Below are 19,117 nucleotides of genomic sequence, written 5' to 3'. Positions count from 1 at the left end.
TCATAGTTGAATACTTGCTAGTAAACATCTTGTAAGTAATGCTTTGTCCATTTCTACAAGTGTAAATGACATGATGTTTAAATTATTAAATTATGGGCACTCCATGTGTGGTGAATGGTCTTAGAAGTTGCCCCCACATGACCATCTGAAAGTTGAATGAAGTTTTGCATGTATGTTCCCTATAGAATTAAATTAACCTGTGCAGAATTTGAGCATTCCCCGACACACACACACACACACACACACACAAACTGCAAACTTATAGAGGTAAGTAATTTTCACATCATGTGTCACTACCAAGCACCATAGCTCGATGAAACTTGGACCATGTATAGAAGGAACTTCTACTGTATAGTACAGGAAGGATAAGAAATGAACAAAAATTATATTTTATTCAAAGACACAATAATTACACTGAAGTCATGTTGATTTGTGCTGGTCCCCTGGACATTAAAAAAGGTGGAAATGTTCTTAACAGGATGTGTGATTGCCATGGATGGCAGTGTATGCTCTGCAATGTTCTTCCATGCTGGTTCCAAGATTAGAGCTCTTGTGGTATGGTGTTCCATTCCTCCACCAGTGCATTTAACAATCGCTGGATGGTTGTTGGTGCATGTGGACATGCTGCAACGTCTCCCCACCACATATGGGAACACACAGGCTAGACTATTTGCCAAATATCCTCTCTTTCCAAGAACTGCTCCACCTGCACTGTTTGATGTTGTCGTGCACTGTCATCCATAAAAGTGAAATGAGGGCCGAATGCACCACTGAAAAGACACACATGTGGAAGGAGTACAGTGTCACAGGAACGTTGACTCTGTGAGGGTGAGGGTGCCATGTTCAAAGATTTGGACATCAGTGCCCCCAGGCAACCTTACACCTCACCACACTATATCACAAGAGGTGGAAACATGTAATGCACCCAGGAACATTGTCAAACATGATTTTTGTAAGTATTACGTTGTGGAGTGACGTAATGTTGAATGGGCCTGCTGACCTCCAAATCATTGAACATGCTTCACCCACCGGTCAACTTCATTGTGACACTGTACTCCATCAACTTGTGATTTTTTTAAATTTTTATTTTATTTATTTATTTATTTATTTATTTTTTTTTTTTTTTGATCATGCACATTTGGCACTGACTTGATTTTAATGGGTAATAGGGCATGACCGCATCTAACAGCACGGGTGGAGGAGCTCTTGGATGAGAAGATATTTGGCTAATGGACTGGGCAACTCATTTCCCCGACTTAAATATCACAGAACGTGTGTGGGATGCATTAGAGAGACATATTGTATATGTCAGCATGCACCAATAACCATCCAGCATTTGTCAACTGCAGGGGTAGAGGAATAGAATGCTGATCCTTGAGAGCTCCTTGCCAACGTTGTGGCCAGCATGGGAGCAATATATGTGTGTGTGTGTGTGTGTGTGTGTGTGGGGGGGGGGGGGGGGGGGTGCGCTTGTTGAACTTCGGCAGTTATTATGTGCCAAGTGAGCCAATCTGAAAGTTGTTCCCAATTCGATCATCTTCAATTTTGATAGACAGTGAGGTGGTGCAATGGTACGACAATGGGTTCATATTGAGGAGGTTAATGGATTCATATTGAGGAAGATGAAGGTCAAATCCCCACCTGACGATCCAAATTTAGGATTTCCATGATTTCCCTAAATTGCTTAAAGAAAATGCTGGGATGGTTCCATTGAAAGGGCACAACCAGTTTCCTTCCCAGTCTGTGTTTGTGCTCCATCTCCAGTGACCTCATTGTTGACAGGAAGTTAAAGTCTAACTGTACTTATGTTTTCAACAATTTAAATTCCAGAATGGAGTGTAACAATATTATGAAAAGAATAGTTGCTACACACCATATAGTGGAGACGCTGACTCGCACAGAAGCACAAAAAAAAACTGTCGGAAAGTGAACTTTTGGCCAGCAAGGCCTTCATTGGAAACACACACACACACACACACACACACACACACACACACACACACACGACCACAGTGTCTGGCTACTGTGACCTCTGCAGCCAGAGACAACGATTGTGTATATGTGTGTGTGTGTGTGTGTGTGTGTGTGTGTGTGTGTGTGTGTGTGTTTTGTCTTATCTCCAACGAAGGCCTCATTTGCCAAAAACTTGCTTTCGGACAGTCTTTTTGTTGTGCCTAGCTGCGACTCAGCATCTCTGCTATATGGTGTTTAGCAACTATTCTTTTCATATATTTCACTTACCTTTTTACATTATTTATGAAATTTTGTACAAAATGGAGCTGCATTAACGTCTGCCAAGTTTCAGCACTGTATGTGACTTGATGTTTTAGTGCCGTTTTCAGAAGAGCCACATTCGTCAGAGTTTGAAATGTATAGGAAAGAAACCCTGAAGTTTGCAAGCCGTTGTTTCTGATCTGACAGCGAAGATTCTTCAACTTTTATGCTGGCACAACATTTTGTTCAGGCCACATAGCATATGCAATCTTTACTGTGACAAATTTGTCCCCTATTTTTACAAGGAATAGGTAGTAAAAAAAAAGCAAAAGCATTGTAACCTGTTCATTTGTCAGACCTTTGGCTGGCTGTCTGTCAGAAAATTAATGACTTAATTAACTTTCCTACAAATGTATTCACTAAGTTGTGTGTCTAAAGTTACAAAAACTTTAAATTCACTACATTTTTCCTCTGGTTTTGTAATCTTTAACAGTTGTGAAAATGTTGCATTAAAATCTACTTCAGAAATGCTTACTTTGATTTTGATGTCATTTGTTGAGCTGCAAAATCCTCTTGTGTTTTACAAAAATAAGAAAAAAAAATGATTTGAATCCTGTAATTCATCCATGGTGACTGCGTTTGTTAATCACAGTGCCTGGGTACCCTTTGATGGTGGCAAGGATATAGAAAGTTCTTAATATTTTTCTGTTGTGCCACAAAACCATCACTAAGATAGTGAATCTGTGTAATTTCTGGGAAGGTGCACTTGGTTTAGTATTCAACCAAAGACATGCTCTGCAGCTTTATCATATAATCAATCACTGATTATAATTATGCAGTAGCTGATACTTTCTAATCCTTCAGTATGATCAGTATAACTATCTAATGCATTTTGAGATCTTCATCAATAGAAAATTCCTACTTTGATGATTCTTAGCAGTGTCCTGATGGTTACAAAAAGCCAAAAATTTTATTAGTGGGTCTTCAATTAATTCTTTCACTGCTTCGAGTGCATACCAGATAGTTTGAATCCATCGCTTGAATTTAATTATATCTTCAGGATCAATATTTTCAAGTTTCATTGCATCTTAAGATTTATTGTCATTGTCATCGTTAATAATTTTTTACCTATGTTCCTAGACTTTCTTCACAGTTATGAAGCATACAGTCTTCACTACTTTGTCAAGTGATAACTTCATTTAGAAAGTACTTTTGCTTCTGAACATTTTCTCCATCTATTTGAATGGAAACACAAACTCTTTTGCATGGGCAAATTAGAAGATTAAATTAAAATTCCTCAATAAAATTCCAAAATATTTTGCCTTGTGTGTTCTGGAATCTTCTTTGAATGTGCCGAGAGTCTTTTTTCCTTCTTCAACTTCCATGCTGTTTTAGTCACTCTTTCTGAAACATACAGTTCTTCTGTGGTATTTTCTAGGGACCAGTTCTAGGGTGTTATGTTCAAAATCAGAATTTTTCTGACTGTTGAGAATGTTAACTATTTTGTCATTTCGTTGATCATCTTGTTTTAATCTAAACATAGAAGACATTGTTTGCACTACGTTGGTTGAATTTCCTAAGATCAAGTCCACAGACTGTTACAACTATCTGAATAATTGCACCTTCAACCTGATGTACCTTTTACTTTGCATATCCTTTTTTTGTCCTTTCAGTGCTGATATTTCAGTAATCGACAGCTTGCATTCCAGTTTTCAGAAATTTTAGAGTCACCAGCTTCATCTCGTTGTTATGGAATTGACATATGTGGATTCTCTTTGTGGAAAAAATCTTTTTCTGCATGGTGGGCACAATTTTTGGGCTGGTATCATTTCACATGGTCAGCCAGCAACTGATTGTCAAAAGGGCTACAGCATTATCTTCGAAAAAATTCATACCTTTGTTAGAGCAGTGTATCATGATGAAAGTACAGGGTTGTTCTAAATGATGGACCCACTTTCAAAAATTCGCATGTATTCAAGTACAAATCCAAAATTAACAAGCTTCACACCAACGAAAAGAGGAAGTTCAAAGTTTTTGGCGGGCAGGCGGTGATTGTTTCAGAAGCAGTCGAGAGAGTCTGCGTGGCAGTGGGGCCATCATTCCGTTTCACTGTCAGTTGTGAGTAAGGTGGCGACTGTTGAGTTCAAGGTTTTCAGTGTTCTTGAGTTTGCGAAACGTGAGTTTGCAGTGAAGCGGGCATTTCGTACCAAATTCGGTATTCAACCACCAACTCGTAAAAGCAATTTAAACAGACTGGGAGTGTGTGCAAAGGAAAAAGCACAGACCAACAGTGTGTGTCGGAGGATGATGTCCGATGGATTAATTACAAATTATTAAATTGATATCAAACATTATGAAAAAAACTTTGAACTTCCTCTTTTCTTTAGTATAAAGCTAGTTCGTTTTGGATTTGTACTTGGATAAATGCGAAGTTTTGAAAATGGGTTCACCATTTAGAATAACCCTGTATATTTGAGCCCTCTTCATCCAAGCCTAAAACACATATTTGGACAATCTTCATCCAAGCATAAAATATGTATTTGAGCAATCTTTATCCAACCATAAAACACATAATTGATTTAAAAGGATTGTTCCTCTAAATTCTTGTTGCCTTTTAGATCTTCAAAATTGTGTACATAGCTGAATGGAATTGTTAACATTTTCAAAGCTGTGAGGATTTAAGGGTTCTTTTTCACTCCCATACCACAAAGTTCACTGTTGATACAACTATCACAAGTCTGAAGTTACTACATACAATACAGCGCAGCAACCTATCTTGGTATCCTGAAATCATTGTTCAATATAATTCAACAATGAACCTGTAAGATAGCAGTGCTTGAAACATATTTGTAAAAGAAATGGGTAGCAGAAACTTTATTGGCCGCTAAAATAATGAAGAGTATTCAATAACACCATGAAGACAACTCTTTTCCACCTTAACTGAAATGACAACAAAAAAGAGTTGTATCTGATAGAACTAAAAGATCTTTTTACAGTGCTTTATGCAGTTATAAAATTACTCAAAATTAAGGTAGTCGGTGACAAATACAGGCAAAATTTAGTAACTTTGGAGGCTAATAATATTGTAGGGGAGTTCGTAAGTCAGTAATTTTCTGTCAGGCAGACAGACAACGCACTGATAGCTTAATATTTTTCGAGTGCCCTTTACTCACTACATATTCCTTGTTGAAGTATAGGAAAAAATTGTTTTGACAAATTTTTTTATCAATTTTGAAGAGAGATCATGTCAACGTCTGGTCTTCATTCATGTTTTTTTTTTTTTTTTTTTTCTCTCTTCCAGAAAGTTGTGTCAAGATGGCAAGATGTTGAGTTATAGTTCTCTTAGGTTAGAAAAGTTGGTTTGCCAGATTTGTTGACATTTTTGTGATTTTCCAGTTCCAAAAATGTGGTCTTTGTGAAACCAACAGTGAAGTTATAGATGGAACTGAAACTTGACAGAAATTAATGCACATTCAGTAGTAAGATTCTACACAAATTTCGAGCTAAATTGAAGTGGTAGTGCTGGGTCCCTTTAGGAAAATCCAGGAGAACTTTCCTGGTACTGCAAACATTATTGATATTGCTATTAGCATCACTAGCATTGAGAAACAGCTGAGGTCACTCAAATTGACCAAAGCGCTAGAGCCCAGTAAAATCTGTATCAGATTCTATACGGAATTTATGTGTCACTTTTTAATCATAATACATTATAGAGCCCTAAAAAGAAAAACTTAGCCCAGTAGATAGCTGAAAGAATGAACAGCTCATATGTCGACAAGTGATTAGCAGAAGTGATCCATGAAATTCGTGACCCATATCTTTGACATCCATGTGTTGTAGAATCTTGCAACATATTCTGAACTGAAACATAATGAGGTATTGTGAAAAGAATCACTGCTTCCGTGACAGTCAGCATGGATTTCAAAAACCTTAGTCATGTGAAACACCTTTCTCAAGTGGCACCCGAGAGTCATAGACCACAGTAGTTAGGTAGCTGCAGTATATCTGACTTCCAAAAAACAGTTGACTCAGTACCACACCAACGCTTATTAAAGAGATTATGATAATGTGGGCCAGCAATTGAAATTTGTGACTGGATTAGGAGTTTCATCACAGGGAGGACACAGTATGTTACGTTGGATAAAATGTCATTAACAGATGTGGAAGTAATTTCATATGTACCCAAAGGAAGCATGTTGGGACCCAAGTTGTTCATGTTATATATTAATGACTTGGCAGACAATGTGAATAGTAAGTATAAACTTTTTGCAAATGATGCAGGTATGTATAATGCCATACTGTCTGAAAAAAACTGGGCATATGTTCTGACAGAATTTGATAAGATTTGAAAGTGGTGCTAACATTGGCAATTTACTTTAAATGATCAGAAATATGAAGTTTTGCACTTCAAACTTAAAAACATTATCTCTTACTGCTGTAATATAATTGGCTCACAACTGGAATCAGTTAACTTAAAGTGTTACATTAGTTAACTCATAAACTGGACATAACAACTTGTAGGGAAATGAAATGGAACAATCATAGGCTGAGTCCAAGATAAAGCAGGTGGCAGACTTCAGTTCGTTGTTTGGATAATGGGAAACTGCAGTATGTCTGAAGATGACTGCTTACAAAATACTTGTGCAGCACATCCTAGAATATTCCTCAAGTATATGGGACGCCCACCAAATAGGGTTAAGAAGCGATATTGAATGCATACATATAGGGCGAGCATGAATATTAACTGATTATTTTGACCTTTGGGACAGCCTTACTGAGATGGTGGAAAAACCTGAACTGACAGACACTTGAAGATGGACACCAAGCCTGATTACATAGTTTCAAAAATGGTATTAAGTAAATAATCTAGAAGTATATGACATCCCTGTATTTATTGCTCCAGTAGGGACCACAAATATGAGATGCAATTAATTTCAGCGTATGGAGACATACAAGAAATTGTCTTCCCATGCTCCATACATGAATGGAACAGAAAGAAAAATATGTGGTATAATTGGAAGTACTCTCTGACACATACTTCACAGTGGTGTGCAAAGCATGTGTCCAAGTAGATTTGGAAGTAACCTAACACTATAAATTTTAACATCAAATTTGTGCCTATTTTGATTTCATATTGCTAAATGTCATACTTTTAACTTTATTCCTCTGTCATTAAAAAGAGAAAATGTTTCTGTACTAGAACAGGTTTGTTCATATTGGAGAACCTCTTGATAAGTTTTAAAAAATGTGCTTGAAAATACTACTAATAAACATTTGCAAACTGTGTTATATGTAATGTTTAATAGCTGTTATTTGATGTGCTGCAGTTTTGTATATTCACTAATATTTGTATTTTTTGTCTATATCTAACCATAACTAAGAAAGAACAATGACACAAGAAAGTCAGGATGGCTAATGCTTGCTGCATTGTAATTGTTGGTGGCAGTCTGATTGTTACGGCAAAAATTGTTGGCTGGTGACTGCCACCACTGACCCCAATGCAGAATGCATCAGCCAATGTGTATCTGGAAATGACTGTGTGGGCGTATCTAGTAGTTAAAGGAGTGCATTTGTTCAAGTATCTGGAGATGGCTGGTAGCCTGTTTGCCTTTTTGAATTATAACCAAGAATGAGTTATTTCTGAATTCGAGAACACATGGAGCAATTTTTGTTGCTGACTTACTTGTTTAGCCTGCAATAAAATAATTTGGTTTGTGTAATGGGCAGCCAACTTTATTGTCCAGCCTGTAATAAAAATAGATTTGTTTTGTGTAATGGGCAACTTCAAGGTAATTTAGCACAAAGGTGTCTAATTACAATGATTTTGCACATGACAAAAGGCTGCAGGTGTCAACCTTGATTTGTCACCTTTCATAGTTGTTTGTTTGGGGTATTCAGAGTGTTTAAATGACAATGTTTCCACCATCAGCTGTAATTATTTTATTGACTGGACAATAATCTGTTACTTTCATTTGGACTCGTACCTCAGTCATCCAGAATTTCGGAAACTACATTTCCTTCATTTACTGTAATACCTGTAATTTCAGAAATTTTGTATGATTTGATACCTAATGGAAGGAAAGTATTCAGAGTGTCTCTAGGCCTTACTTGCAATTATATAAAAAAAAACCACAAATTTAGTGATCTAATTCTATAATGAAGCCTTGCTTCTGACTTGTTAGCACTAACAGACAAGCAACACTGCATGAAATAACCACAGAAGTCAGTGTGGGTCTTGTGATGAACGTCTCCGTTAGGTCAGTACAGTGAAATTTGGTGTTAATGGGCTATGGCAGCAGATGACATGTGCGAACGTCTTCACTAACAACATGACATTGCTTGCAACGCCTATCCTGGGCACATGACCATATCGAATGTATCCTAGATGACTGGAAAACTATGACCTGGTCAGTTGAGTCAGTTGCTAAGTGCTGATGGTGGGTTTAAAGTGTGACACAGATCCCTCAGAGCCATGCACCCAAATTGTCAGCAAGACACTGTACAAGCTGGTGATAGATCCAAAATGGTTTGGGCCGTGTTTACATGGAATGCACTGGATCTGTTCCGACTGAACTGATCATTGACTGGAAATTGTTATATTCGGCTACTGGAAGACTATTTGCAGCCACTCATGGACTTCATGTTCCCAAACATGTCACGGGGCCACAGTTATTTGCGATTCATTTGAAGAACATTCTGGACAGTTCAAGCAAATGATTTGGCCACCCAGATTGCCCGATGTGAATCCTGTCAAACATTTATGGGACACAATCGAGAGGTCAGTTTGTGCACAAAATCCTGCACCGGCAACACTTTCACTTGTGGACAGCTATAAAGGCAGCATAACTCAGTATTTCTGCAGGTGACTTCCAGTGATGTGTTGTGTCCATGTCATGTCGAGTGGTAAGCTGTGTCTGGCACGGTATTATGAGGTATCCCATGACTTTGTCACCTCAGTGTAAGTAGGCCCACAAAGTAGGGAACAGCAACCAGGAACCTCTTGTTTTCACATTCTATACAACTTCTGGCCTTGAATCAGAAAAACACTGTGTGGCAGTGTCTAAAACACTTTGTGCGCCAGTGTAATGGATCAGAATATCCCAAAAAAAGTGCAGAGAAAAATTTTCAAATGTTTTGGCCTTCTTTGGAGTCAGATATCTCATGAAGTTTACTACTAAAAAAAAAAAGGACGCAAAACTCAAAAAATTACAACTTGGCACATATATTAACCATACCTGGGGCAGAACTCTGTCAGTGTATCTTCCTTCCTAAGCACTTATTGTGGATCATCAGGGTGTATATGACCCGGGTCAACCGGGAGATCCGGGAAAAAGCCTGGAAGCATTTCATCCGGGAGAAAACTGGGAAAAATCTGGAAATTTTTTAGAATTCTGGGAATTTTTCATTGTTTGTTTTCAGTTAATTTTTTGTAGTTTTGACTGGTATGAACTAATACTTAAAAAAAGATATTACTGTATCCTGCTACTACACTATCTAGTATTGCCCAGGTGCAGAAATATAGATCCGGAGCTGATGTGCAGAGCAGTCTGAATTATAGTGGGAAATTTTGTAATCTCCACGTGACCTGTGTTTACATTTAGTGATTTTGCTGTTTCTTCTTCGTTTACTGCTCTGTCATCAAATTAAAACAAAACGGATTTCTGTGGCGGGGAGCAGTCAAGTGAATTAAAGTACATTCACGTAATTATGGAAGGCAAAGATACATTATTAGTTTCCAGATTTGATTTTATGTCCACCTTTTCAACAGTGGAACATTAATCACCTTACAGAACAATGAAGTTATTTTTGTCGGTTTGCTAAAGAAATTTGGCTTTTATTAATCTTTCCCACTGAGGCAGTCAGTGTATTTGAAACGAAGCCACACTGTTGGCTAGTTTCAACCGCTCTCTTCATTTCAAGTGCACGTTTTCATCTTCTAGCACATATGGCATTATACCATAATAAAGAACCAAAACATGAGGCAATACAGTACTGGTACTCCAAGAAAATTTAAGTCCCAAAAACCACACTGAAAAGCTTAATATCAGGTCGAGGCCTACTTCATTGGGAATCTGGACCTGTGTCATTGTAGCTGCGCAAGCGTGGTGGCGCCTGTTATCTGGCGCTCTCTGGCAACTACTGAAACATGTTGCGGGAAAGTATTGCAGATGGTGGTTTGAAAAGAGTTACTTTCAAAATAAATTTCCTTTCACAGAAGTTGGACTATGTGCAAGAATGTACGATGAATTTCTTAAATCACAGAGCATTTGCCTCTTATTTTAAAACAACTCTTTGGTGATGAGCCATTTAGAGGAATTTCGAGCCCAGAAGATCAGACATATATGTCGTTGTTATGAGTAAATTGATGTAGTACTACGGGAAGCCCTCTTTCCTCTCTGGTAACTAATTTATTTGGGGAAAACTTCGAGGACACGTCACTGGACTCGACTAAAAATTTTGCTGGCACATTTGTGTTATATATCCTAATGTGTAACACGTGCAAAAAGATTAACATTATATATGAAAGCTCAGTTTCTCTTGCAGTATGTGGAACCTTTGCTTTTCTAGTAGCAACACTACGTATATTAATGTAAAACATTAACTTTTCCAGTTTGTGTATTCGCACTAGTTAACAGTGATGTTGCTATTGGCTGCCCTATGGTCTGAATATGTGCTGTCATCGGCTGGCGAGATCACATGACATGAACTATGACTGGCTTACAAAAGCGCATCACAATCTCTATTTCAGTGGTTCGGAAAGTAACGTGGTGTTTGGTGGAATTCAAATTTATACTTTCGTAATAGAAAAATATGCAGTGTACATGTTGCTGCCTATCAAAGATCTTTCCAAAACATTTTTCTTTCCCTGAGTTTCGTTTTCTAAAGTGCCGGGAAATTCTATGCCTGTGTGTAAAAACATAACCATTCAAGAGATTGATAAGTTTTACAATTCCAATCAAAAATCTACTGTCATTTAATATGGACAAATGTGTTTTCACTCGGGAGAAACTGTATTTTTAACCAGGAAAAATCTGGGAATTTTTTTTCCTTGTCCGTGTATACACTCTGATCATACTCAATCACATATATGGCTGTGATATATAAAACTGCAGAAATAAGCCAATTTTGGATGTAAATCTTGCGGAAGGATCACTTCAGAAGTTGTTCTTTTCAGCACCACTGGAAAGAGCACACTTTTCTCCACTAGAAATGTCTTGTTGTATCTTAAAGTTGATTCAGCAAAGGGGTGAAAAGTAAGGTTGAACTTAAAAAGAAAAATTGCTCCCAGTATGCTACCATTGCAAGATGGTCCATCTTGCTCAATGCATAGTGCCAGGTCAAGCAGCAGTGGGATTGGCAAACTGATGCCAAGATGAAAGAAAGCTACAAGATGATGATTTGCAAATGGCCGTACTTTAGCTGGAACTTGCCAAAATCACCAGTTTTAGCCAGTGGATTTCAACCAGACTCAATTAGCTGGGTTTCAAATGACACAACTAGTTTTGTGACCTTGGTTTATCAATCAACTGACACCAGTGTGGTTTTAGTGTCATTTTTAAGTCTTATTCCTGGCCAATACATTGCTTGCATCTACAACAATCGATGGTGAATTGGTAACATGTCTGAAGTTGCTGCTGAAGAACACGGTGTCTTAGTGAAATTCATGTACCCTTTTGGTCCAGCTCACACAATCTGTTGGCCTTAAAGTGAAGATAAATATTGGATTCCTGAACAGCACATTATCATGAATATTGCAGCAATGTTTGATAACATCATCATGCCCATCTTGTCTTTGTAGCCATACATGGTCACTACCAGAATAGGGACAGAAACTGACTCAGCTAATGGTTTTTAACTGTTTGAGCCATCAGATTCCCATGATTACCATGGCTATTTGGAACACCACCATTGGTCTACCAGTTGTCATTCTTGCTTGTCTTGAACTTATGGGTTCAGCAACCTATACCATGTTGCGTGCGATTATAACATATTACACATGACTTTTGTTGAAGTTCAATCTCATAATTGGCCCCTTTGGTAAAGTGACTTGTAAGATGCAACAGGATGTTGCTAGCACAGAAAGTTGTTCTCTTTCCAGTGATGCTAGAAAGAATAATTTTTAAAATGACCTTTTTGCAATATTTGCATCAGAACGTGCTCGTTTGTCTTGATTTTAAATTCAATGCCATGTTTGTAATTGGGTATAATCAGAAATAATTTACTAAGCAGAAAGATACGCTAATAGTCATGTCCCATGCACCATTAAGAATTGTGCAAAGTTGTAGTACCTTTGCATTTTTTCTTCTGTAGATATCTGATCCCAAAGATGGTCAAAAAAACTGTAATATTTTCTCTGCAGGTTTTTTGAGCCACTTTAATGTTTTATGATGGTTCACAAAATGCTTTACATGCTGCCACACTCTATTTTTCTGGTTCACAGACAAAAGTTACCCAAGACCTGAAAGTAAGAAATTCCTTCTTTCTTTTGTCTTGCTATGAAAGAACTTCTAACATTGGGTTTTGTTTGTTTTTCAAGCACATTTGTTGAAAAGCCATCCAAATAGAAGGCCACTGTTTCTTATATACTTAAATCTCGTAATTTAAAATTTTGCACAGATTCAATTGTAGGGCTGGTCTAAATGCAAAGCAAATTCCAGGAAAATTTGAAGCACAAGGCGTGCGAAGCTCATGATCACTTGAGATGGAATGACCATACAGCAAAATACCAATCATTTCTAATGCCAGTACTGTGTTGATTATGATGATCTTTTGAATGATTAGAGCAAAAAATGTGTGTGTCATTAAATATTAAGATTTGCAAACATTAGTGCTTGTCCCAAAAAGTTGATTGATCCTATGAGAGATTACCAAATTCACAGTTTCAACTAGAATGCTAGAAAGCTTAAACAGTAGTTGATTATGTTAGCAGTGACTGGTGAGAAGAAGGGAAAAGTTCTTGGTAGCATAAAAGGCACGGTCTTAGCTTTCTTAGAGGATGATGAATTTAGCCAAAATGAAAATGCATTAAATAGAATGTTGCATGTAAAAACAACAAAACTTTTTGCAGAAGCCATACTTCATTGACAGATTAAAGAATTAACTACAATAATTAAATATAAAATGCACATGTTAAAGTGAGGTTTGCAAATCTTTTAGCAGTTGCATTTTCAAACTCAGTTTTTCTAACCTTGTCCAGAAGGTCTCCAAAACAAACATAACTTTTCTGGTAAAAAACATTGGCACTTTCTAATGAAACAAAAGTTAAGAAGTGTGATGCATATTATTGGAAACTAACTGGCAGATTAAAATTGTTTACTCTACTAGAACTCGAACCAGGACCTTTGCCTTTTTTGGGCAAAGTATCTACCATATCGTTCTGTGATAATATTTTGCAGCATGACATTAATGCACAGATTTAATTAAAAAATTGATGGCATGTTTACATAGCAATAATTTCTAGAATACTCACAAATAACTGCTGGAGTTTAGTAGAATTGATGACAAGGGTAACTTGCGTGCAGAACCAACTGAAGGTCATTCAGAATACTTTGCATGTACAAAAATTATTGCAGTCACAAAATGTTCAAAAAATTGTTGTAACTGATTTTGCCACAACTTTCATCTTGCATAGCATGAAAATGATGAATGATTCAGCTTTGAAATTTTGTCACTGCAGTGAGCACAAAAATGTTTGTGTCTAATCCAGACATATCACCTACATTACTACAATTTTTAATTTTAAGCTGGCTTGCATGTGGCCTAAACTCATAATACATATTGCGGCCCTCTACTGGAAACCTACTAAAACTGTGAATTACAGGAATCTCCCTATTATATGGGTGCTGATTGTACAGTTTGTGAATTATTGATTCCTAGTTTAGCAATCTTAAAAACTGAAATGTAATGTATTCTGCTGTAATGGGGACAAATATTTTTGTTTAGAATATGGCGTTAAGCACATGACTCGTATTTAACACTGGAAGACGATGTAAGACCAAATCCCACCATCAGATATCTGTGAAATATGTTTCCAATTTTTCCCCATTTTATTTCAGTTAAATATGGGGACTATACTCTTGTAACATATCCATGGTCAATTTCTGATCAGTATGTTTGCCTTGAACTTTCCCTAGGAGCTGAAGGTCAGTAATTTTCAGTACAGTGTTTCAGATATACAATATGTAAGTAACACAGTGGGCTTTCAAATTTGATGTGTAGCATGTTTTGTTAACCCAGTAAATTGCAGTTTCTGTTAAAAACAGTGTATTTTGGAATGTGTGTTTTCTGCTACCCCTGCAGTCTTGATCTGTATAAACCTAGGTAATTGGGAGTGTGCTGTATTTGTATCTTGGGCTCAAATTTAATTTTACTCTACATGGAATATCTGTGCAAAATTTCTCTGAGATTGGAGATGGTTGAGTGGAGACCACATTGTGTCTGTTAATGACTGTTAAATTTATTTTTCCTTTACTAATACAGCCATTCACACAATTTTGGTCATTTTGGTAGGTCTCAAAAGCACTCAGTGAGGAAATTCGTCGTTTGTCTGTCCTTGTGGATGAGTTCAACTTACCATTTCATCCAGAACAATTGGTTCTCAACGTGTACAAGAAAGAACTGCATGCTCATGTGGAAAATGGACTGGGTAGCAATCTTCGTGCACGGCTTTCTACAGCATTGGCCATGAACATTGAGAACAGTCAACGAGAAATGACAGGTTTGTCTCTTATGTTCTTATTGCTTTGTTTTGTTAAAAGCTGTGACAGTAATGTAGCTTTTATTAAGAAAGTATTGCCTGAAAACTTTGGCCGTACTATTTGGCTTGGATACATATTACCACAGACAGTTACAGTTGTGTAATACCTAATATTTGTAGTGTAAGGTGTGCATCTTGAATGATTTTTCTTATGTACTATTTTTTAATTAGCTTGACTTTTCTTATGTACTGTTTTTTAATTAGCTGGACAAGTTGGATGACAATATATAGGCTTCGAAGGGAGAGGAGAGACAGTAAATAAAATAAAGTAACAACAGACCACAATAGACATGAGAGAAATCTTGGAGCCCATATTTAAACAATCAAATATTTCTGAGATTTGTAATGTTATTTAAAAAAGAAAACATCTATTGTGCATAGCATATGTTAAGATTCCTCATTCTTACGTCTTAGGCAGAGGTTGGTACGCCCTAATTGAAAGAGAGGGGAACCTCTTGTCTGGATGGAAAGTTCACCGATACAGTTTGTTGAAATACCAATAAAAATTAGTACAAAGCTACAGCATGCCATGCATTTGTCATGTGTCACACTGCTTACAGCAACCTTTAGATGGAATAAATTTAGAACTGTTTTTTGATCTTTTAGTATGTCCAGAAGGAAATACATGTATAGTTGTCTCATCTAGTCAAGTTAATGCACAGATCATGTTGTAACCCTACAGCATGAGTGTGTGTAATCAACCAGGATGTGATAAAAGTGTCTCCAAGGCCGGGCCAGAGAGGTTTGCCTTACAGCCTGAGCAGATGTCGCAGTAAGCACTTCGCTTCGTGCACAGCAGCCCAGTATAAGCCCAGCACACCAGGCCCTAGGCACCACTTACACTTATTTGCTTATTATATAATCACCTACAGATGTGTTCTATAATTATGAGACATTGTACTGTCCTGTATTCATGTAGTGTTATTGTGGATCTCTTCATATAGACACAGAATAAAACTTGGTTGGTGATTTCTGATATTGTATGTGAACAACATTACAACATACTTCGCAATGAGTGCAGTACTCTGTTGTGTGTTTCATTTCTTTGGTTCAACATACAGCCAACATGTCAGTAGAAGAAGTTGTTAACTCTCTTGTTGAAAAACAGTGATCTCTCATTGACCAGCAGCAGGCATTGGTGAACAACAGCAAGCTCTCACCGACCAACAGAGACTCTCTCCTGGGCAGTAAACAATTTGGCACACCAGGTTTGACAAAACCTCACCGTTTCTTCTGTACGATGACTGTGTGGAAAATTGGGAAGCATATGAAAAGTGCCTCCGGCAATTTGTGTAAAGCTCTTGTCATAGATTTCTCCTCTCCTTGTGTGTCAGCTTGTTCCCACTGCTTACATTGAGTTTTACCATTATCAAAAGTGGCTGCAAAAGTTGTACAGAGCACGGGCAGCAGAACTTCATGGGCTGAGCCGACATTGCTGGTTTGTTACTGAGGCCCACCAGAACTCGGACGCTATTTGATGGTTGGTGATGCTATAATACCCCAGGCCTCTCATTGATAAGTTCATGAATGTGCTTTACAGTGTGAAGTATGTGTGATGTTATAAATGCAAGTGGACCCAGGCACAGCAGTGGCTGTGTTAAATTCTCAAACATGTGTTGCTCTTGGGTGTCTAGCATTGTTTCCTGTATCTCAATGTCTGGTGAGTTACAATAAAGAGCAAATACTCTTTTTGGGACACTTACCTGCTGCGTACTGTATAAAGCAGTTGTTAAGCCTTTGACCTTTCTAGTAGTGGATGATGTCAACACTGAGAACTTATTTGGGTTAGGTGCCTTTTGGATTTTCTATTTCAGATGAAATGCATCTGGTATTGGATCAAATTCTGCACCAGCCTTTTGGATTTTCTATTTCAGATGAAATGCATTTGGTATCGGATCAAATTCTGCACCAGCAACTGGATGCACTCTACTCAGAACATTCCTCCCTGTTTTCCGAAGCTCTATGGTGTGCAATTAAGTTAAAGGCTCACATAACGATGAAGCTGACGGCGCGCCCCATTTCTTTTCATGCCCACCCAGTCCTGGTAGCTTTAGGGAGCAAGTCAAATTGGAACTAGATCAACTTAGATCCTGTGTGTTATCACGCCTGTCTCCTCTAGTGAATGAATGTGTGCTGCATTGGTAATTGTCAAAATATGTAACAGCAGCATTTGGTTCTGTCTTGATTTTAAAGTTGGGTGCTTTAAGTACTTCTCTGATATTGTGGTCTCATGTTCCTCAACAAATGAACACTTCATACCTTTTCATGGTGCTACTGTCAGTTTGAAATGTAATTTGGATAAATCACAATTTTTCCAATCATATGTCATCCATCACAGTCAAGCCTTTGTGCCAGCATGTCAATGTCATTAGAGCTTTGCACATCCTACCAATATCAAAGAATTGCAGGCCTTTCTGTGAAAGATTTTCTACTACCATAAAGTTCTTGTTGGTGCAGTCACATTGGCCCAGCCACTTCATGTTCTCTGACATGAAGATGTTCCTGCCACCTGCGAGTGGCTTTTATCCTGTAAGGTCAAAATTACACTCGGCACTTTGCTTGGTTACCTTCCAAGCAGGCCAACATCTTTTTTAGGCCAATGACACCACCCAGTATGGGTTTGGGGCTGTTCTTGTGCACAAATATACAGAATGTTCCAAATGCCCTATTGTGTATGCTTCCAAAACCGTGAATCAGGCACAACAGTGCTATTCACAGATAAAAAAAAGAATCTCTTTCTATTGTGTATGCCCTCAAAAATTTTTATGTTTTCCTGTATGGTTGTAAGTTTCATTTGATTACTGATCATTAACCTGTTTTGTCTTTTCAGTCCTTCAGCATCTTTACCAGACAGAATGGCTTATTGCCTGCAACGAAGGGCTCTGTTTTTGTCACGCTATAACTAAGAGATTCATTTCTGACCCACAGCAAAACACACTACTGCTAATGCTCTGTCATGATTGCCAATCAGCCCTGATCCAGCATTTGATCAGGCTGAACCGTTGTGTTTTCATTTAGACGTCAAAGTCCAAAAAACCGCAGATGATTGTCCCATTACCAGTTCTTGGATTTCAGTGGCTGCCATGGCTGATCCTGTCTTATGTCAAGGTTGTTCAGTTTGTCCACCACAGCCAGCTGGATAAACCACTGGGCTGAGCGTCAGATCCTTTGCGTAATTATTATGCTCTCCCCTACCTCCTGTCTGTTCTTGATGGTGTACTATTGTTGGCTACTGAAGAGTCAGCACCCATGGTTGTGATTCCATCCACATTGCATTGGGATATCATGCACCTTCTCCAGCTGGACTAGTGGGGTGTTTCTCTTAACAGAATTGCTGGCCCCCCTGCCACGTGTTTTGGCCAGATGATAATGAGATCATGCGTGTTGTGACAGCCTGCCTGCAGCATGCCACCCGTTAGGTGGCACCATGGGCCTCTCTTTCCCCTAGGCCTCTGAGCATATTCACCGTGATTTTGCAGGTCTGTTCCTTTAACTCCTGTTGGCTTCAAGTATTTGATGCTTTCTCAAAAATTTCTTATCTGGTTTGTTGCCCACCCACATCCATGGCTGCAATGGTCATGTGCCTCTCAAAGATTTTTTTCTTTAGAAGGATTGCCGTATAAGCTTGTGATGGACCACGCTCCACAGTTTTTGTGTTGAGATTTTGAAGATTTTTGTACAAGGAATGGCAATCAGCATATTATGGCTCCTACCTTTCATCCCCAGGCCAATGGTGAGGCAGAGTGACTGGTCCATACATTTAAAACTCAGGTGAAAAAATAAATCACTCAGTCTTCTCGCAAGAAAGCCCTTGATAGGTTCTGGAGTTCGTATGGTTTAACTCTAGTTGGCAACCATAGTCTGGTGGAGTGTCTTCATGGCTGCTGGCCCTCTACACTGCTCCATCTGCTCTGGCCCATACCTGATGACCAGCCGGCACCTGCCAGAAGGTTTGGCCAGCACTCTTTAAGTGGATACCAGTGGTCATCCATCGTTGTTGAGGCCACCGCTGTGATGGCTTGGTGTAATGACACTATGACCACCTCCCCCCAGGCTTGAGTGAACATGCACTGCAGAGCCCTCTGGCCCCGCAGCTGCCTCCACCATCTGCACTGGATCCCGCAGCGTGATGCATACCCGCTCCAT

General features: G+C 38.4%; 1 protein-coding gene across 5 annotated transcripts in view; it reads left to right on the top strand.

Annotated features, from left to right (window-relative positions):
• LOC124787683 (transmembrane GTPase Marf) overlaps window positions 1-19,117 on the top strand; it is a 166,842-nt gene that overhangs the window by 121,273 nt on the left and 26,452 nt on the right. For all 5 annotated transcript variants that reach the window (XM_047254501.1, XM_047254502.1, XM_047254505.1 and 2 more), the window contains one exon: window positions 14,725-14,932. In XM_047254501.1, the coding sequence (XP_047110457.1) occupies window positions 14,725-14,932 (208 nt within the window). The remainder of the gene's footprint in view (window positions 1-14,724; window positions 14,933-19,117) is intronic.

Source organism: Schistocerca piceifrons, chromosome 3 (assembly GCF_021461385.2).
Source record: "Schistocerca piceifrons isolate TAMUIC-IGC-003096 chromosome 3, iqSchPice1.1, whole genome shotgun sequence".
Taxonomy (NCBI): Eukaryota; Metazoa; Arthropoda; class Insecta; order Orthoptera; family Acrididae; genus Schistocerca; species Schistocerca piceifrons.
Note: the sequence above shows the minus strand (reverse complement) of the source record. Positions and strands in the feature narration are given on the sequence as shown.